At 46.9% G+C, this 19,188-nt stretch overlaps 1 protein-coding gene and 1 pseudogene across 2 annotated transcripts in view; both read right to left on the reverse strand.

Annotated features, from left to right (window-relative positions):
* Positions 1-19,188, reverse strand: part of LOC126293603 (organic solute transporter alpha-like protein) — an 87,568-nt gene that overhangs the window by 15,718 nt on the left and 52,662 nt on the right. For both annotated transcript variants that reach the window (XM_049986887.1, XM_049986888.1), the window contains exons 5-6: positions 18,706-18,802; positions 3,778-4,024 (exon numbers count right to left, since the gene is read on the reverse strand). In XM_049986887.1, the coding sequence (XP_049842844.1) occupies positions 3,778-4,024; positions 18,706-18,802 (344 nt within the window). The remainder of the gene's footprint in view (positions 1-3,777; positions 4,025-18,705; positions 18,803-19,188) is intronic.
* Positions 16,411-16,528, reverse strand: LOC126293788 (5S ribosomal RNA; annotated as a pseudogene).

Below are 19,188 nucleotides of genomic sequence, written 5' to 3' on the forward strand. Positions count from 1 at the left end.
TGCGACCGTAGTGGTTGCCCGGCTCCGGACTGTAGCGCCTAGAACCGCACGGCCACTCCAGACAGCCTCTCGAGCTCTCCAAGGCCCAAAAAAGCGAGGCACATGAAGAGCAAAGTGAAGAGCATAATGATCGTTTTCTTGGATATCAAGGGAATTGTGCACAAAGAATTCGTCCCACCTAACCAAACAGTGAATTCTGTGTACTACTGTGACGTTTTGCGACGGCTCTATGAATACGTGCTGCGACGACGACCCGAACTTTGGTGTCAAGGGAACTGGCTGCTACATCACGAGAACCCTCCCTGTCAAATGTTCTTGCTCACCAGGACCTTTTTGGCAAAAACGAACATGGCTGTTGTACCCCACCCACTGTACTCGCCAGATTTGGCACTTTGCGACTTCGCGCTATTCCCAAAACTGAAACTCAAGGTGAAAGACCATCGGTTCGACACTAGAGAGGATTCAAGAAGCCTTCAAAGAACAGTACTTCCAGAAACGGTTGACCAGTGGGTGAAGTGCTGGGACCGGTGTGTACATGCAGATGGGAACTACATTGAGGGTGATGGTGACCATTAGTCCAAAGGTAAGGTTTTTAACAGATGGCAGCACCAGTCCTGAAACTTTTGGATAGCACCTTGTAATGCATGGTGGACTCACTGTTGCTCCAGAAGAGCGGCGTGAAGGGCACGGTGCAGATGGAGACTCCTTCGAGGGTGAGGGTAACCGTTATCCAAATGGTTCAAATGGCTCTGAGCACTATGGGACTCAACTGCTGTGGTCATCAGTCCCCTAGAACTTAGAACTACTTAAACCTAACTAACCTAAGGACATCACACACACCCATGCCCGAGGCAGGATTCGAACCTGCGACCGTAGCAGTCGCACGGTTCCGGACTGCGCGCCTAGAACCGCGAGACCACCGCGGTAACCGTTATCCAAAGGTAAGGTTTTCAGCAGATGGCAACACCAGTCCTGAAACTTTTGGATAGCACCTCATAATGCGTGGTGGACTCACTGTTGATCCAGAAGAGCAGCGTGAAGGGCATGATGCAGATGGAAACTACTTCGAGGGTGATGGTGACCATTATCCAAAGGTAAGGTTTTTTACAGATGGCAACACCAGTCCTGAAAATTTACTATAGCACCTTGTAATGCCTGGTGGACTGACTGTTGATCCAAAAGAGCACGTGAAGGGCACGGTGCAGATGGAAACTACTTCGAGGGTGATGGTGACCATTAGTCCAAAGATAAGGTTTTCAACAGATGGCAGCACCGGTCCTGAAAATTTTGGATAGCACCTTGTATTGCACAGAGGACTCACTGTTGATCCAGAAGAGCTGTGTGAAGGGCATGGTGCAGATGGAAACTACTTCGAGGGTGATGGTGACCATTATCCAAAGGTAAGGTTTTTTACAGATGGCAACACCAGTTCTGAAAATTTACTATAGCACCTTGTAATGCCTGGTGGATTGACTGTTGATCCAGAAGAGCAGCGTGAAGGGCACGGTGCAGATGGAAACTACTTCGAGGGTGATGGTGACCATTAGTCCAAAGATAAGGTTTTCAACAGATGGCAGCACCGGTCCTGAAAATTTTGGATAGCACCTTGTATTGCACAGAGGACTCACTGTTGATCCAGAAGAGCTGTGTGAAGGGCATGGTGCAGATGGAAACTACTTCGAGGGTGATGGTGACCATTATCCAAAGGTAAGGTTTTTTACAGATGGCAACACCAGTCCTGAAAATTTACTATAGCACCTTGTAATGCCTGGTGGACTGACTGTTGATCCAGAAGAGCAGCGTGAAGGGCACGGTTCAGATGGAAACTACTTCGAGGGTGATGGTGACCATTAGTCCAAAGATAAGGTTTTCAACAGATGGCAGCACCGGTCCTGAAAATTTTGGATAGCACCTTGTATTGCACAGAGGACTCACTGTTGATCCAGAAGAGCTGTGTGAAGGGCATGGTGCAGATGGAAACTACTTCGAGGGTGATGGTGACCATTATCCAAAGGTAAGGTTTTTTACAGATGGCAACACCAGTCCTGAAAATTTACTATAGCACCTTGTAATGCCTGGTGGACTGACTGTTGATCCAGAAGAGCTGTGTGAAGGGCACGGTGCAGATGGAAACTACTTCAAGGGTGATGGTGACCATTAGTCCAAAGATAAGGTTTTCAACAGATGGCAGCACCGGTCCTGAAAATTTTGGATAGCACCTTGTATTGCACAGAGGACTCACTGTTGATCCAGAAGAGCTGTGTGAAGGGCATGGTGCAGATGGAAACTACTTCGAGGGTGATGGTGACCATTATCCAAAGGTAAGGTTTTTTACAGATGGCAACACCAGTCCTGAAAATTTACTATAGCACCTTGTAATGCCTGGTGGATTGACTGTTGATCCAGAAGAGCAGCGTGAAGGGCACGGTGCAGATGGAAACTACTTCGAGGGTGATGGTGACCATTAGTCCAAAGATAAGGTTTTCAACAGATGGCAGCACCGGTCCTGAAAATTTTGGATAGCACCTTGTATTGCACAGAGGACTCACTGTTGATCCAGAAGAGCTGTGTGAAGGGCATGGTGCAGATGGAAACTACTTCGAGGGTGATGGTGGCCATTATCCAAAGGTAAGGTTTTTTACAGATGGCAACACCAGTCCTGAAAATTTACTATAGCACCTTGTAATGCCTGGTGGATTGACTGTTGATCCAGAAGAGCAGCGTGAAGGGCACGGTGCAGATGGAAACTACTTCGAGGGTGATGGTGACCATTAGTCCAAAGATAAGGTTTTCAACAGATGGCAGCACCGGTCCTGAAAATTTTGCATAGCACCTTGTATTGCACAGAGCACTCACTGTTGATCCAGAAGAGCTGTGTGAAGGGCATGGTGCAGATGGAAACTACTTCGAGGGTGATGGTGACCATTATCCAAAGGTAAGGTTTTTTACAGATGGCAACACCAGTCCTGAAAATTTACTATAGCACCTTGTAATGCCTGGTGGACTGACTGTTGATCCAGAAGAGCAGCGTGAAGGGCACGGTGCAGATGGAAACTACTTCGAGGGTGATGGTGACCATTAGTCCAAAGATAAGGTTTTCAACAGATGGCAGCACCGGTCTTGAAAATTTTGGATAGCACCTTGTATTGCACAGAGGACTCACTGTTGATCCAGAAGAGCTGTGTGAAGGGCATGGTGCAGATGGAAACTACTTCGAGGGTGATGGTGACCATTATCCAAAGGTAAGGTTTTTTACAGATGGCAACACCAGTCCTGAAAATTTACTATAGCACCTTGTAATGCCTGGTGGACTGACTGTTGATCCAGAAGAGCAGCGTGAAGGGCACGGTGCAGATGGAAACTACTTCGAGGGTGATGGTGACCATTAGTCCAAAGATAAGGTTTTCAACAGATGGCAGCACCGGTCCTGAAAATTTTGGATAGCACCTTGTATTGCACAGAGGACTCACTGTTGATCCAGAAGAGCTGTGTGAAGGGCATGTTGCAGATGGAAACTACTTCGAGGGTGATGGTGACCATTATCCAAAGGTAAGGTTTTTTACAGATGGCAACACCAGTCCTGAAAATTTACTATAGCACCTTGTAATGCCTGGTGGACTGACTGTTGATCCAGAAGAGCAGCGTGAAGGGCACGGTGCAGATGGAAACTACTTCGAGGGTGATGGTGACCATTAGTCCAAAGATAAGGTTTTCAACAGATGGCAGAACCAGTCCTGAAAATTTTGGATAGCCTCTTGTACTGCACGGTGGACTCACTGTTGCTCCAGAAGATCGGCGTGAAGGGCACGGTGCAGGGGAAGAGGCCGGCGATGTGGTGCGCCAGCAGGCTCTGCACCTCGGGCAGCAACACGGTCAGCTCGAGGGCGAGGAACTTGTGCGTGGCGCGAACCCCGCCCAGGGCATCGGACAGCACGTGCGACGCCATGTTGGTGCCCCAGCCCGCCAGCAACACAGACCCCACCTGCACCGGCACCAGGAACGGCTGCGCCGCATCCAGCAGCTTCTGCTCGACAATGATGGACACTCTGTTATGGCTCTGAAACCCACACTAGCGTCTGTGATAAGGAATACAATTTCATCGGGTGTACTGAAAAGAGTAGTAAGAGCTCTACAGTAATGGCATACCCTCACGTGTGACCAGAAAGACCAGTCTGTGATACACTGCTGGCCATTGAAACTGCAACACCATGATAGCCATGCACAACAAACCTTAAACTGGCTTGAGGTCTACTACATTGAGGTGATAAAAGTCGTGGGATGATTCCTAATATCGTGTAGCACCTCGTTTTGACCAGGGTAGTTCAGCAACTCGACATGGCGTGGAGTCCAGAAATCGTTGTAAGTCCCCTGCAAAAATACTGAACCATGCTGTCTCTAAAGCCGCCCATAATTGGAAGTCTTTCTGGTGCAGTATTTTGAGCACAAACTGACCTCTCAAAAATGGTTCACATGGCTCTGAGCACTATGGGACTTGCATCTGAGATCAACAGTCCCCTAGAACTTAGGACTACTTAAACCTAACTGACCTAAGGACATTACACACATCCATGCCTGAGGCAGGATTCAAACCTGCGACCATAGCAGTCGTTGCAATTCTGGACTGAACCACCTAGAATAGCTCGACCACCGCGGCTGGGTAACTGACCTCTCAATATGTCCCATAAATCTTCAGTGGGATTCACAACAGGCCATCTAGGTGGCCACATAATTGGCTCGAAATGTTTAGAATTTACTTCAAACCTACCATAGACAATTGTCCCTTTGTGACAAGGTGTGTTGTCAGCCAAAAAAATTCCACCATTATTTGGGAACATCTCAGATGTCTGCAAATGGTCTGCAAGTAACCAGACACAAACATTTCCAGTTAATGATCGATTGAGTTGGACCATATGACCCAGTCCATGCCATGAAAACACCCCACACTGTTATGGGGACGCCACCAGTTTGTACGGTGCATTGTTGACAATATGGATCCATGGCTACGTTGGGATGCACCACACTAGATTCCTACCATCCACTCTCACCAATTGAAACTGGAGACTTTTCTGACCAAGCCACGGTTTTCTAGTCACCTATAGTCCAACCAATATGGTCACAAGAAAGGAAGAGACGCCGACGTGATGTGCTGTTAGTAAAGGCACTCGCATCAGTCTTTGCCGGCACAGCCCATTAACGCCGACTTTCACTATACTGTAGTCCGCCCCCGGTAGCTGAATGGTCAGCGTGACGGATTGTCAGTCCTCTGGGCCCAGGTTCGATTCCCGCCTGGGTCGGGGAATTTTCTCCGCCCAGGGACTGGGTGTGGTGCTGTTCTAATCATCATCCTATCATCCCCATCGACTGCAGGTCGCCGAAGTGGTGTCAAATTGAAAGACCGATATCCGGCGAACGGTCTGCCCGACGGGGGCCCTAGCCATACGATCAAATTAAAAATTAAAAAAACCATACTGTCATAACAGATATGTTCGTCGTATATCACACGTCGATTTCCGTGGGCATTTCACGCAGCGTTGCTTGTCTGTTAGCACTGACACTTCTAGGGAAACACCGCTGCTCTTGGTCGTTAAGTGAAGGCCGTTGGCCATTGCGTTGTCCATCATGAGAGGTAACGTCCGAAATTTCGTCTTATCAGCGCACTCTTGACTCTGTGGATCTCCAGATACTGAATTCGCTAACGTTTTCTGAAACAGAATGTCCCATGCGTCTAGCTCCAAGCACCATTCTACATTTAAAGTCTTAATTGCCGTTCTGTGACCATAATCACCTCGCAAACCTTTTCATATGAATGACCTGAGTACAGACAACATCTGCACTAGTACGCTGCTCTTTTATACCTTGCAAATGCGATACTACTGCCATCTGTATATGTGCAAGTCGCTATCCCATGACTTATCACCTCAGCGCAAATACACAGACATACAGATTGTCAGTATTTTATACAAACACTAAAAGTAAGAAGTAGTAACACCATCTCATCCTACTCTGTAGGAACCAACTCACTCTGTTCGTTCACGAGATCCAGAAAGCAGTAGATACAGATGCCCAGGCAGATGGCATACTCCTGGAAGCCATTCGCTACAGTTTTGTACAACCACCTAATGAATAAAATACGACTACCAGATCAACTGTATGACTGGACTGAAGAGTTTCTGGCTAGCAGAACACAGCGTGTCATTATGAATGGAGTAAAAGTAAATTCCAGTGTGCCCCAAGCGAATGTCATAGGGGTATTACTTTTCGCGGTATATATGTAAATGATCTACAAGAGCCGGCCGCTGTGACCGATCGGTTCTAGGCGCTTCTGTTCGGAACCGCACTGCTACTACGGTCGCAGGTTCGAATCCTGCCTGGGGCACAGATGTGTGTGATGTCCTTAGGTTAGTTAGGTTTAAGTAGTTCTAAGTCTATGGCACGGCCGCACAAAAACGGAAAACCGCACGCGTGCAAAGCGAGGTGCAGCGAGTGCCTGCGCAGTGCATCGGCTCAACTCGGCATACTTCGCCTCAACTCGGTATACTTCGCCTCAACTCGGCATACTTCGCCTCAACTCGGCTTGCTAGGTGAGGCCGACGCTGTGCGCTGCCGAATGCGCTGCCAGACGGCTTAGTCAACATTGGAATACGTAAGCGCAAGACAATTACCGGAATAATGGAACCATCAGCTCCAAAAAAAGGCAAAATTGCCGAAAGTCAATTTAAACCAGAATGGGAACTCTCCTACTTTTTTGTGCGTTGTGACGATAAAGCCAGATGTCTAATCTGCGGTACACTAATTACGTGTGTCAGAAAATGGTCTATTGAAAGGCACTACAGCAAATTGCATTCAGAAAAGTATAGTGATATAACAGGGGATGCCAGAGAGGAAGAATTACGGAAGTTGCAAACTCTTGCAGAAGAGAATTGTATCTACAAACGAGGTTTGTTGCAAGTACTTTAGCATGTATATTTTGGTTAAAGGTGATGCGAAACGATATAACATTTGTTTAGATTCCTTAGTTTTCGCTTTCGCATAAATTATTTCTAATGTAAGTAGGCTGTTTAGGTTTTCTTATTGGTAACGCCACATACCGCTCTGTATGAAAAATCACTGGCTGTGCTGTCGATAAGTGTGTGCATTTCATTTCTTTGTCATTGTAATTATGAAAAAAATTTTCAAATCTGTATTGGCCACTGCCCAAAATAATTTGTAAATTTTTTTGTGGGGAGCATGGGGGCTATGTAAGTAGGCTGTTTACGTTTTCTTATTGGTAACGCCACATAGCGCTCTGTATGAAAAATCACTGGCTGTGCTGTGCGCAGTCTGTGACTAGTTTGCATTGTTGTCTGCCATTGTAGTGCTGGGCAGCGGCAGCTGGATGCTAACAGCGCGTAGCGTTGCGGAGTTGGAGGTGAGCCGCCAGCAGTGGTGGACGTGGGGAGAGAGATGGTGGAGTTTTGAATTTTGTAAGAATTGGTGTCATGAACTGCTATATATATTATGACTAGTGAGGTAAATACATTGTTTGTTCTCTATTAAAATCTTTCATTTGCTAACTATGCCTATCAGTAGTTAGTGCTTTCAGTAGTGTGAATCTTTTATTTAGCTGGCAGTAGTGGCGCTCGCTGTACTGCAGTAGCTTGAGTAACGAAGATTTTTGTGAGGTAAGTGATTTGTGAAACGTATAGGTTAATGTTAGTCAGGGCCATTCTTTCGTATCGATTTTTGGAAGTCAGATTGCGTTGCGCCAAAAATATTGTGTTTCAGTTTAAGCACAGTCGTGTATAAATTTTTCAAAGGGGACGTTTCACTAACATATCTTTTTTCTGTACTTTAGGGTGAAGAAGATGAGGGGTATTGCGAAAGGCCTCTCAGAGCTAGTTACAAAGTTGCTCTACGTTTATTGAGAGCTGGGAGGCCATTTATGGACGGGCCATTAATAAAAAACATTATGCTGGACGTAGTAGAGACAATGAATCTCACATTAGCTCCCGCGTACAGCAGAATACCACTTTCGAGCATGACAGTACATCGGAGACTCAACGACATTGCTGAGAATTTGCATGAACAACTGGCAGCCAAAATTGAAAACTTCCTAGCGAACTCCATCGCACTTGATGAGTCCACAGATATTAACGACACGGCTCAGTTAGCTATGTTTTTACGTGGCGGGGACGACGACATACATGTAACGGAAGAGAATCCTGGATATGATTTCGTTGAGGGACACTGTTACAGGGGCGGATATTTTAGCAGCTATTGAAATGGGAGCTGAAGAAATTCGACTCCCTTGGGAGAAGCTGTTTTCCGTAACCACAGACGGGGCACCAGCAATGTGCGGTAAAGCTAAAGGGTTTATTGGCCTACTGCGGAAAAAACTGAAACATGCCGGATTTACTTTCCGTTCATTGTTTTGCCCACCAAGAGGCTCTTTGTGCGAAAGTTATCGGTCTTCAAGATGTGATGAAGGTAGTGGTGCGTATCGTGAACTACATTCGTTCTCATGGACTCACTCATCGTCAATTCAAAGAATTTTTGATTTCCTTTGAAGAGGAGTATCCAGATACTCCCTACCACGCTGAGGTGCGCCGGCTGAGCAAAGGGAAAGTGATTTCTTGAATTTTTCGACAACGCCACACTGTGGCTCAGTTTTTGGAGAACAAAGAACGTCCGAAGCCACTTTTTCATGACCCTGAATGGGTAGCTGATTTAGGATTTTTAGCAGACATTATGGCTCTCCTAAATGATTTAAGTCTGAAACTCCAAAAAGAAAACAATCTCATCAACGATATGATCACAAAAATAAACGCTTTCCAGTATAAACTGAAGCTCCTCAAAAACAACCTTTCAGAGAAAAATACGCAACACTTTCCTGAACTAGGTAGGCAAGATATAAATTGTACCTTTATTAAAACAGCCTGATTTTTATAACGGCTCTAATCAAAACGGTAGTATGTTTTTGTTTGACAGCATCTGTGCAGGAAGGAGCGCGCTTTGAAATATACGTCGAGGTGCTACAATGCCTTGAAAATGCGTTTAACGACCGATTCCAGGTAATGTGCTGGTATATGACATACAGCTAGATAAAGGAGATTGCGTTACATATGCAAGTGTAGCATTACATTAAAACCAATAGTACACATTACAAGTTTATTAAAATCTATCGCATTTTAGTACTTCGAAACAACGGCTTACATTACTTTCATTTATTAACATTGGCTTTGTTATTGTTTCCGGAAATTACTTACCTGCAGCCAATTCTCGATATTTTTGTGAAACCTTTTTCGATGGATATTGAAAGTGCGACTTCAGATTTACATTTCGAACTAATTGATTTGCAAAGCGATGTTCGCCGAAAGGATGTGTTTTACAATACAAAAGGTTTGCTCCAATTCTACCAGAATTTGCCGAAGGAAGAATTTCCCAAGTTACACAGAGAAGCAGCGAAGATTATTTCTATGTTTGGTTCCACTTGTGAATGTGAAAGGTTTTTATCTGTTTTGTCTTGTACAAAAACTAGATTGCGTGCGAGTATTTCTAACTGTAATTTAAAAAATTCTCTCAGACTTGCTGTCAGCCAATCTCATGTTCCAGATCTTAAGAGCATAATTGCAAATAAAACAAAGAGCAGATAGAAAGATACACTCCTGGAAATGGAAAAAAGAACACATTGACACCGGTGTGTCAGACCCACCATACTTGCTCCGGACACTGCGAGACGGCTGTACAAGCAATGATCACACGCACGGCACAGCGGACACACCAGGAACCGCGGTGTTGGCCGTCGAATGGCGCTAGCTACACATCATTTGTGCACCGCCGCCGTCAGTGTCAGCCAGTTTGCCGTGGCATACGGAGCTCCATTGCAGTCTTTAACACTGGTAGCATGCCGCGACAGTGTGGACGTGAACCGTATGTGCAGTTGACGGACTTTGAGCGAGGGCGTATAGTGGGCATGCGGGAGGCCGGGTGGACGTACCGCCGAATTGCTCAACACGTGGGGCGTGAGGTCTCCACAGAACATCGATGTTGTCGCCAGTGGTCGGCGGAAGGTGCACGTGCCCGTCGACCTGGGACCGGACCGCAGCGACGCACGGATGCACGCCAAGACCGTAGGATCCTACGCACTGCCGTAGGGGACCGCACCGCCACTTCCCAGCAAATTAGGGACACTGTTGCTCCTGGGGTATCGGCGAGGACCATTCGCAACCGTCTCCATGAAGCTGGGCTACGGTCCCGCACACCGTTAGGCCGTCTTCCGCTCACGCCCCAACATCGTGCAGCCCGCCTCCAGTGGTGTCGCGACAGGCGTGAATGGAGGGACGAATGGAGACGTGTCGTCTTCAGCGATGAGAGTCGCTTCTGCCTTGGTGCCAATGATGGTCGTATGCGTGTTTGGCGCCGTGCAGGTGAGCGCCACAATCAAGACTGCATATGACCGAGGTACACAGGGCCAACACCCGGCATCATGGTGTGGGGAGCGATCTCTTACACTGGCCGTAAACCTCTAGTGATCGTCGAGGGGACACTGAATAGTGCATGGTACATCCAAACCGTCATCGAACCCATCGTTCTACCATTCCTAGACCAACAAGGGAACTTGCTGTTCCAACAGGACAATGCACGTCCACATGTATCCCGTGCCACCCAACGTGCTCTAGAAGGTGTAAGTCAACTACCCTGGCCAGCAAGATCTCCGGATCTGTCCCCCATTGAGAATGTTTGGGACTGGATGAAGCGTCGTCTCACGCGGTCTGCACGTCCAGCACGAACGCTGGTCCAACTGAGGCGCCAGGTGGAAATGGCATGGCAAGCCGTTCCACAGGACTACATCCAGCATCTCTACGATCGTCTCCATGGGAGAATAGCAGCCTGCATTGCTGCGAAAGGTGGATATACACTGTACTAGTGCCGACATTGTGCATGCTCTGTTGCCTGTGTCTATGTGCCTGTGGTTCTGTCAGTGTGATCATGTGATGTATCTGACCCCAGGAATGTGTCAATAAAGTTTCCCCTTCCTGGGACAATGAATTCACGGTGTTCTTATTTCAATTTCCAGGAGTGTACATTTGTGTTGAAACCAAATTTAAAATTGTTACCATTACAGTTATTATATAAATCTCTTTTTTACCGGTACACCAAACTAAGCTCTCCACCTAGTGTACATTAGTATTTGGCAATGACGAAGACAACAGGGTAAAAGCCTGGGAACAGGTCGAGACAGGCGGGGCGAGCGACACAAGCTAAGGAAGTGAGAGGCAGCGCTGTTGCGCAATGCCGAGGAGTGAGGGGTCTGCACCGCCGTCAACATAGCGCAGCCGTCTTCTGCACTCTGCACTGTGCGATGCACCGGTGCATGCATCTTGCGCAGCCCTGTTCTAGGGGACTGGTTACCTCAGATATTAAGACCCATCGTCCTTAGAGCCATTTGAAGCCGATCTACAAGACAACGCGTAAAGTTCTGTTAGGCTTTTCGCAGATGATACTGTCGTGTACACAGAAGTCGAAGCCGTCGAAACCTATAGAGCATCGACGATTATTGCAGGGAAATGCGACTGACACTCAACATGAGCAAAAGTAATGTATTGCGAATACATACGCATAAAGACTCTTTATTGTATGATTACACGATTGCAGAACACTCACTGGAAGCAGTTATTTCCATAAAATTAACAGGAGTATGCATATGGGGCGATCTGAAATGTAACACCTACATAAAATTAATGGCGAGTGAGGCAAATGCCAGGCAGATTCGTTCGAAGAATCCTCAGGAAATTTAGTCCAGTCACAAAGACTGTAGATTACAAAACACTCGTTCCACCAATACTAGAATATTGCTCATCAGTGTGGGATTCGTGCCACATAGGACTGATAGAGGAAATAAGATCCAAAGAAGAGTAGCACATTCCGTTACAGAGTCATTTAGTAAGCGCGTAAACGTCACGGAGACTCTGAGATAACTGTTGTGGCAGACGAGGTATTCTGCACCATGTTACGCCCAATGATCCAGTTCCGAGAGTGTGCGTTCCGAAGAAGAGTAAATCAGTATATTGCTTCCTCGTACGTATATCTCGCAAATAGACCATGGAAGTAACCTAGAGAGCTGCGAACCCACACGGAGACATAGCAGCAATCGTTCTTCCCGCGAGCTATACACGTCTGGAACAGGAAAGGGGGAAGTGACAGAGGTACACAAAGTACCCTCCGCCCCACACCGCAAGGCGGCTTGTGGCGATAGAAGTACACTCATGCTCATAAATTAAGGATAATTGCAGAATGTGGTGCCACACAACGTGGCTCTACACAAAACTGGCGCTAATAGCATAGGCACATACGGAACACACGCGACACAGGTCTGTAAGTCCACGGTATTGGTGATAAGTTGAGAAAACCGTCCCGAAGCACGTGTGCTACAAAAGGCCAATGTTTCCTGCGCATGTACCCCAACATCGGTGTGGGATATGATCACCATACACAGGCTGCACAACGGGTTGGCATTGGATCAGGTGGTCAAGCAGCTGCTGGGGTATAGCCTCCGATTCCTGCACCAGTGCCTATCGGAGCCCCTGAAGTGTCCTAGGGGTTTGAAGACGTGCAGCCATACGTCGACCGAGAGCATCCCAGACGTGCTCAATGGTGTTTAGGTTTGCAGAACAGGCAGGCCACTTCATTCGCCTCATATCATCTGTTTCAAGGTACTCCTCCGAGATGGCACCTCAGTGGGGCAGTGGGTCATCCTCCATGAGGAGGAAGGTGGGACCCACTGAACCCCTGAAAAGGCGGACATACTGGTGCAAAATGACATCCCGATACACCTGACGTGTTACAGTTTCTCTGTCAAAGAGATGCAGGGGTGCACATGCACCAATCATAGTCCCACCCTACACCATCAAACCACGACCTCCATACAGATCCCTTTCGAGGACATTAAGGGGTTGGTATCTGGTCCCTGGTTCACGCCAGATGAAAATACGGCGAGAATCACTGTTCAGATTATACCTGGACTCGTCCGTGAACATAACTTGGGACCACTATTCCAATGAGCATGTACTGTGTTCTTGACACCAGGCTTTACGGGCTCTCCTATGACCAGGGGTCAGTGGAATGAACCTTACAGGTTTCTGGGCGAATAAACCATGTTTGTTCATTCGTCTGTAGACTGTTTGTCTGGAGACAACTGTTCCAGTGGCTGCTGTAAGGTCCTGAGAAAGACTACCTGCAGTACTCCGTGGCTGTCTGTCGGCACTGCTGCTGAGATATCGGTCTTTTGAGATCACACTTTGTGACTCACGGAGGTTCCGTGCTACGACCTGCTGTGTTTTACCAGCCTCCAGTCGCCCTAGTATTCTACCCCTCATAAAATCATCAATATGTGTTCTTTGAGCCATTTTCAACAGACAGTCACCATTAACATGTTTGAAAACGTCTACACACTTACTCGCAGCACCGTACTGTGGCATGTACCAAAACACCTCCGCGTATGTGGACTCCTGACAGCGCCACTGCGCAATGACCGCAGGTCAAATGATCTGCATGGTCATACCCCGAGGTGATTGAATACCCGAAAACCACCCATCAGGGAGTTGTTTCACCATGTATCAGCATTATCTTTAATTTCTGAGCATGAGAGTATATGTAGACGTAAATTCTGTATACAAACGAACACTGTGCAGCTTGTTTCTTAATCCGTAACACATCTGGATGTACACTACCTGGCCAGTAGTATCTAGACAATTACCTACTAGTGGACATTAATACGCAGTGTGTCCTGCATTCGCCTTTATGACTGCTTTAACTCTGATAAGGACAGTTCTTTTCAGGAACTTCGTTATCCACAAACCATCGCCCCACAGATGCTGCTTTATACAGCTTGCAATGTCTTGCTGATAATCAATCATATTCTCCAAACTGTGCGCCGCGCAGTGTAGCCATGCGGTCTAGGGGCGCCTTGCCAGCGTTAGCGCACCTCCCCCCGTCGGAGGATCGAGTGCTCCTTTGGGAATGGGTATGTGTGTGTTGTCCTTAGCGTTAGGTTAGTTTAAGTCAGCCTGGGGACTGATGACCTCAGCAGTTTGGTCCCATAGTATCTTACCACAAATTTCCAAACTGTTCCTTTACTGTATTCAACACACAATTCAGTAAAATGTCTCATTTTCTTCTGCTTTTAGCGTTATCTTAAACGCAGTAAGGCACCACATCCTAACCATGAAAAGAATCCCCGTACCATAACACCACATTCTCCATATGTACTTCACTGTTGGCACGACACACAGTGGCAGGCTTTGTTCTCCAGGCATTCGCCAAACCCAAACTCTTTCGTCAGTCTTCCAGAGGTTACAGCATTACTCATCGCTCCAAATCACTCCTTGTCTCCGGTCATCCACTGTCCAATGGTGTCGCTATTTAGAGCACTTCAAGTATCTCTTATCACTGATGCTCCGGAGTATCGACAAGTGACGGCATGAAGATGAAGAAGGATGTAATGCTGCTGTGTTTCCGGATCCAGCTCCATCGGTAGAACGAGAGGAGGCGGAGAAGGCGAAGACTCCATCTCCAGTGTCGTGATGACGGCTTCTGTGGCCGTGCTGTCCTCTGGATCTGGGAATCTGGGGCGTTTTATTAGAACCTTCGAGCACCAGATGGCCAAACTTCGCTCCGCACAGCAGGGATCAAGCATTGCAACTGTTTCTCTCCTCCCATCATTCGCACCCACGAGATGGACCATCGTCGGCAGAATTGCTTCACGGCCGCCGCCATCGGACATTGTTCCACCCTTCTCAACATCCTCCGCTGAAGGAACGCCGCAAGTATCGTTTCGCTCCGCATGTTATTGTCTTTTACAGGGTTTTTAGCGGCAGCAGACAGCGGGCGCCAGGCGAGATCGTCCGTCGACTTGGCGCTTGCATGTGTCTTATTACAGGTCCAGATGGCTTGCAGCACCGCCATCAAAACAACTCCGCCTCTGTCATGTGCACGACACCTCTTGCCCCAGATTCCCAGATCCAGAGGACAGCACACCCCCAACAGCCACCAATGGGTGTCATCACCACACCATGGGACGACCCCATAGAGGCAGAGTCTTCGCCTCCTCTGGTCCTACCGATGGAGCGGAACCCGCCCATACAGCAGCAGTCACCGCCTACTTCACCTGGTTCGTGGCATCAGTAGGTGGACGTGTACCCTTCTGGTCGTTTTGCAGGGGACGTTTCCGCCAGAGCGCAGGCCAGATGGAGGACCGGAAGCTTGACATCCCCTGCAGCCACTGCTTCTGGTCCCATGATGTACTCACACTCCTGTATCCCCCACCATGGTCGCACTCCCTACACGATGACGGTCCATCGTTTTGGGGGAGAGGAATGTTCCAAAAAATGGTTCAAATGGCTCTGAGCACTATGGGACTTAACTTCTGAGGTCATCAGTCCCCTAGAACGTAGAACTACTGAAACCTAACTAACCTAAGGACATCACACACAGCCATGCCCCAGGCAGGATTCGAACCTGCGACCATAGCTGCCGCCCGGTTCCAGACTGTAGCGCCTAGAACCGCATGGCCACTCAGGCCGGCCAGCAAGAATTATAACCTGGTTTGTTACCAGAAGGTGACGCCCATCCTATAGTCCTGACTTGGCGCCCAGTGACTATCACGTGTTTCCTAGGTTAAAAGAACATTTAACCGGAAAGCGACTCAGCTCCGACGACGAGGTGAAAGAAGAGGTTCATAACTTTCTGAACAGCATGGCGGCGAGCTGGTATGACATGGGCATACAAAAACTGCCACAGGGGTCTCCAAAAATGCATCGACAGAAATGGTGATTATGTCGAAAAACAGCTAAATGTTCAAACTGTGAACTGCTGTAAGCCATTGTAGAAATAAACAGGTCTATGTATTTATAAAAAAAATAGATCTTTCTTTTGGGATTACCTTCATAATATATAAAAAAACCATCAGCACTCGATCTTGCCATTTCGTGTGATATTTCTGAGAAATGATTATCTTTGATACCGATATTTTTCGAAGAATATCAATATATTTATAATTTACCGTCAGCCCTAGTATGGAGGGGAATGCGGTCAGCACACCGCTCTCCCGGCCGTTGTGCAGACTTTCTAGAGCGTGGAACCGCTACCGCTCGATCAAGCAGCTCGTTACTTGGGGTCATGAGGCTGAATGCTCCCTAGAAGAAAAAAGCCTTGGCAGTATCGGTAGTCGAACCCGGGTCCTCTGTATGACAGCCATTTACCTATCACTCCGAAATCAGGCCACGAGTGGCCTACCGGGACCGTCCGACCGCCGTATCATCCTCAGGGACGATGCAGATAGGAGGGGTGTGGGGTCAGCACACCGCTCTCCCAGTCGTAAGATGGTATTCTTGACCTCAATTGGCATCGCGAGGCTGAGTGCACCCCGAAAAATGGCAACAGCGCATGGCGGCCTGGATGGTCACCCATCCAAGTGCCGACCACGCCCGACAGCGCTTAACTTCGGTGATCTCACGGGAACCGGTGTATCCACTGCGGCAAGGCCTTTGCCAATATTAACGATAGCAGTGACGTAAGACCGAGTGTAAATGCTTACATAGACATAGTAAATGGTGAAGGATACTGACTTTCTGCGAGTCGCCCATCGCTTGTGACAACTCGTTGTAAATCCGTAGTTAAGTATTGTCAATTTTCTTTATTGTATTAAAAACCATTTAATGTGATTTGCTTGATTTGTTATATAGCTATCTGAGAAAGTAGCATCCTTTAGGTACCCTATAAGAGACCAGTGGGCAGGACCACACAACTGGATGCAGAAATATGTAGCTTATGGGGAGCTGTTCAATCACTGAAACCCACTCATTTTAACTGCAAACGCACAGTTATGAAGCACAGTTTATGAAGCATGCTACTATGTTCCTCCCTAGGGTTCAAGCTATCTCCATAAAAAAAAATTGGTACAGACGGTTGGTCATGAAGATTTAACAGACGGAATTACTTTTGTATTTATAATATTAGTATGGATAAATCCTCATTTACAATAATTTTTTTCCGTGATCCAGTTTTGATCAAGTAAAGCCTACAATGTTCCCGAAGCTATGCTCAAGTTACCTGTGGAAAATTTCGTGAAAGAGAGTAGCATGTTGAAACAGACAAACTGACACAGGCAGATTTTAGATAAAATTTTAAATCACTATGTCTTCTTTGTCCGTGATCGGTGCCCCAGGTTGTGCTCAATTTTTCTGTGAAAACTCCGTGAAAATTCGTCTACTAGTTTTGGAGAAACGTATTCGAACAGAGAAACAGACATGACAATCTTACAGATTTAATATTGATATACTCGTAGAATAGATATAGAAGCATCCACCCAGCGATTGGCGCAGCAGAAAAAGTACAGACTGGTAGTCTGAGGGTCTGGAGTTGGGCCTCTATGCAGAAACACTACTTTTTTCAATTTTTACATTACTTAAACTTTCAATAAACCAAACTAATGCTCAGGATGGTAAACTCCCGTTTATCCAAAATGATCGGGACAGGGGAAATTTCGGATAAACCGAAGTTTCCCTGTTTTCACGCGTGAAACATCCAGAATTGCGTCGATACCGCGAAATATTGCTTTGATATATTGAGGCAATATCACATTCGAATACTCACGTGTTTTTGTACACCTGCTGTAACGCCATCTGGTGGATAAATAACACACATGTAATAAAATGGGAAACGTTAAAACATGTAAACGTTGGTTTGTTCAAAATCTTTCATATGAAAAGTTCTTGACCGACTGCTTTATAATTTTGACACACCGTTGAATTCTAATATGAACGTGTTTGTATGTACATAATTCTTTTATATATGTATATTTTTAATACATGTAATATATAAATGTATGTATGTAATGTATAAAGAGAAAACATTATTACCAAAAATCTGGAAGCATACCCTTCTTATTTACTTCAAATTTTTATCAAAGTCAGAGAGTGTGTGGGGGTGAAGAGAAGATGGACAGAAGGCGGGAGGTAATGGACATATGAAATGGCAAGGAGGAAATGGACAGAGAGAAGAGATAGAGGGGAGGAGAAGCCAGAAGGGAGAAGGTGACTGACTGCAAGGGGAGAAAGGGAGACAAGAAGAGATGGAGAGAGGGAGGGGTTGGAGAAGATGAACAGAGAGAGGGGGAAAGAGGAGATAGAGAGAGAGGGGAAAGAGATGATGGACAGAGAAAGAGGGGGACAAGGAGATGGAGAAAGGGAGAGGGAGGAGGAGATGGAAAGAGAGATAGGGAGGTGATGGGTTGAAGAGGTTGAAGGCACAGGAGATGGAGAAAGAGAGGGAGAGGAGGAGATGGACAGAGACAAGGGAGAGAAGGAGATTAGGAACTATATACAATTCCTAAGCATATTTGAAACGTGTGCGTTTTCTTTTCTTTTTTTTCATTTAATCAGACTGAACCACAACAAAGCATGTCTGGGTGCAGCCAGTCATCTGCAAATTTCATCACACGTTCTTCCTGATTCCGTGTAAGCACACAGTATCTAAAATTTCGTTTTCTGCTGTCTTTCCTGGTGGTGCAGTTTTTATGGCCAGCAGCGTATTTTAAGAGCAAGAGTTCCTTGTACCAAACCACAGAGTAGCTATCCCTGAACGATCTCGAAAACGCTGTCAGTATAGCTCCCCATTACACACACACACACACACACACACACACTCTGCGTGGGGCTGTCCACTCACCTCGTCCTCCGCCCACAGCACGTAGCACACGCCGTACAGCACCCACAGGACCACCGGCAGCTGCAGCACCAGGATGCGTAGCTTCATCATCGCACTCCTGGAACAACGGCCCACGGCTGTGAGTTCTACACAAGTTTACCGTGGTCTACGTACATGCAGCTGTCATACCTCCAGCTAAGGAACGAGTCTGGTGGAAATACACACATCAAAAAAAGTTTTGCGTCATCCCAGTTCCCAGATAACCTGAAGACAGACGTTGACTGTTCAGAGATGTTACTAAAACCCGCCCAAAGATGTAAACAACCATGCGTGAGCAGCGAATATTAGACGGAGGGGGTCCAACAGCCAATCAGTTCCAGTCATTCCACCAGAAAGGCGGTACATGGCTCGTGTTGTCTGTAGTTCAACCATGCCTAGACGGTCAATACCGCGGTTCGATAGCGTCCGCATTTTTACTTTGGGCCAGGAAGGGCTCTCTCAACA

The sequence above is a fragment of the Schistocerca gregaria genome, chromosome 10 (genome assembly GCF_023897955.1).
Source record: "Schistocerca gregaria isolate iqSchGreg1 chromosome 10, iqSchGreg1.2, whole genome shotgun sequence".
NCBI classification, from domain to species: Eukaryota; Metazoa; Arthropoda; class Insecta; order Orthoptera; family Acrididae; genus Schistocerca; species Schistocerca gregaria.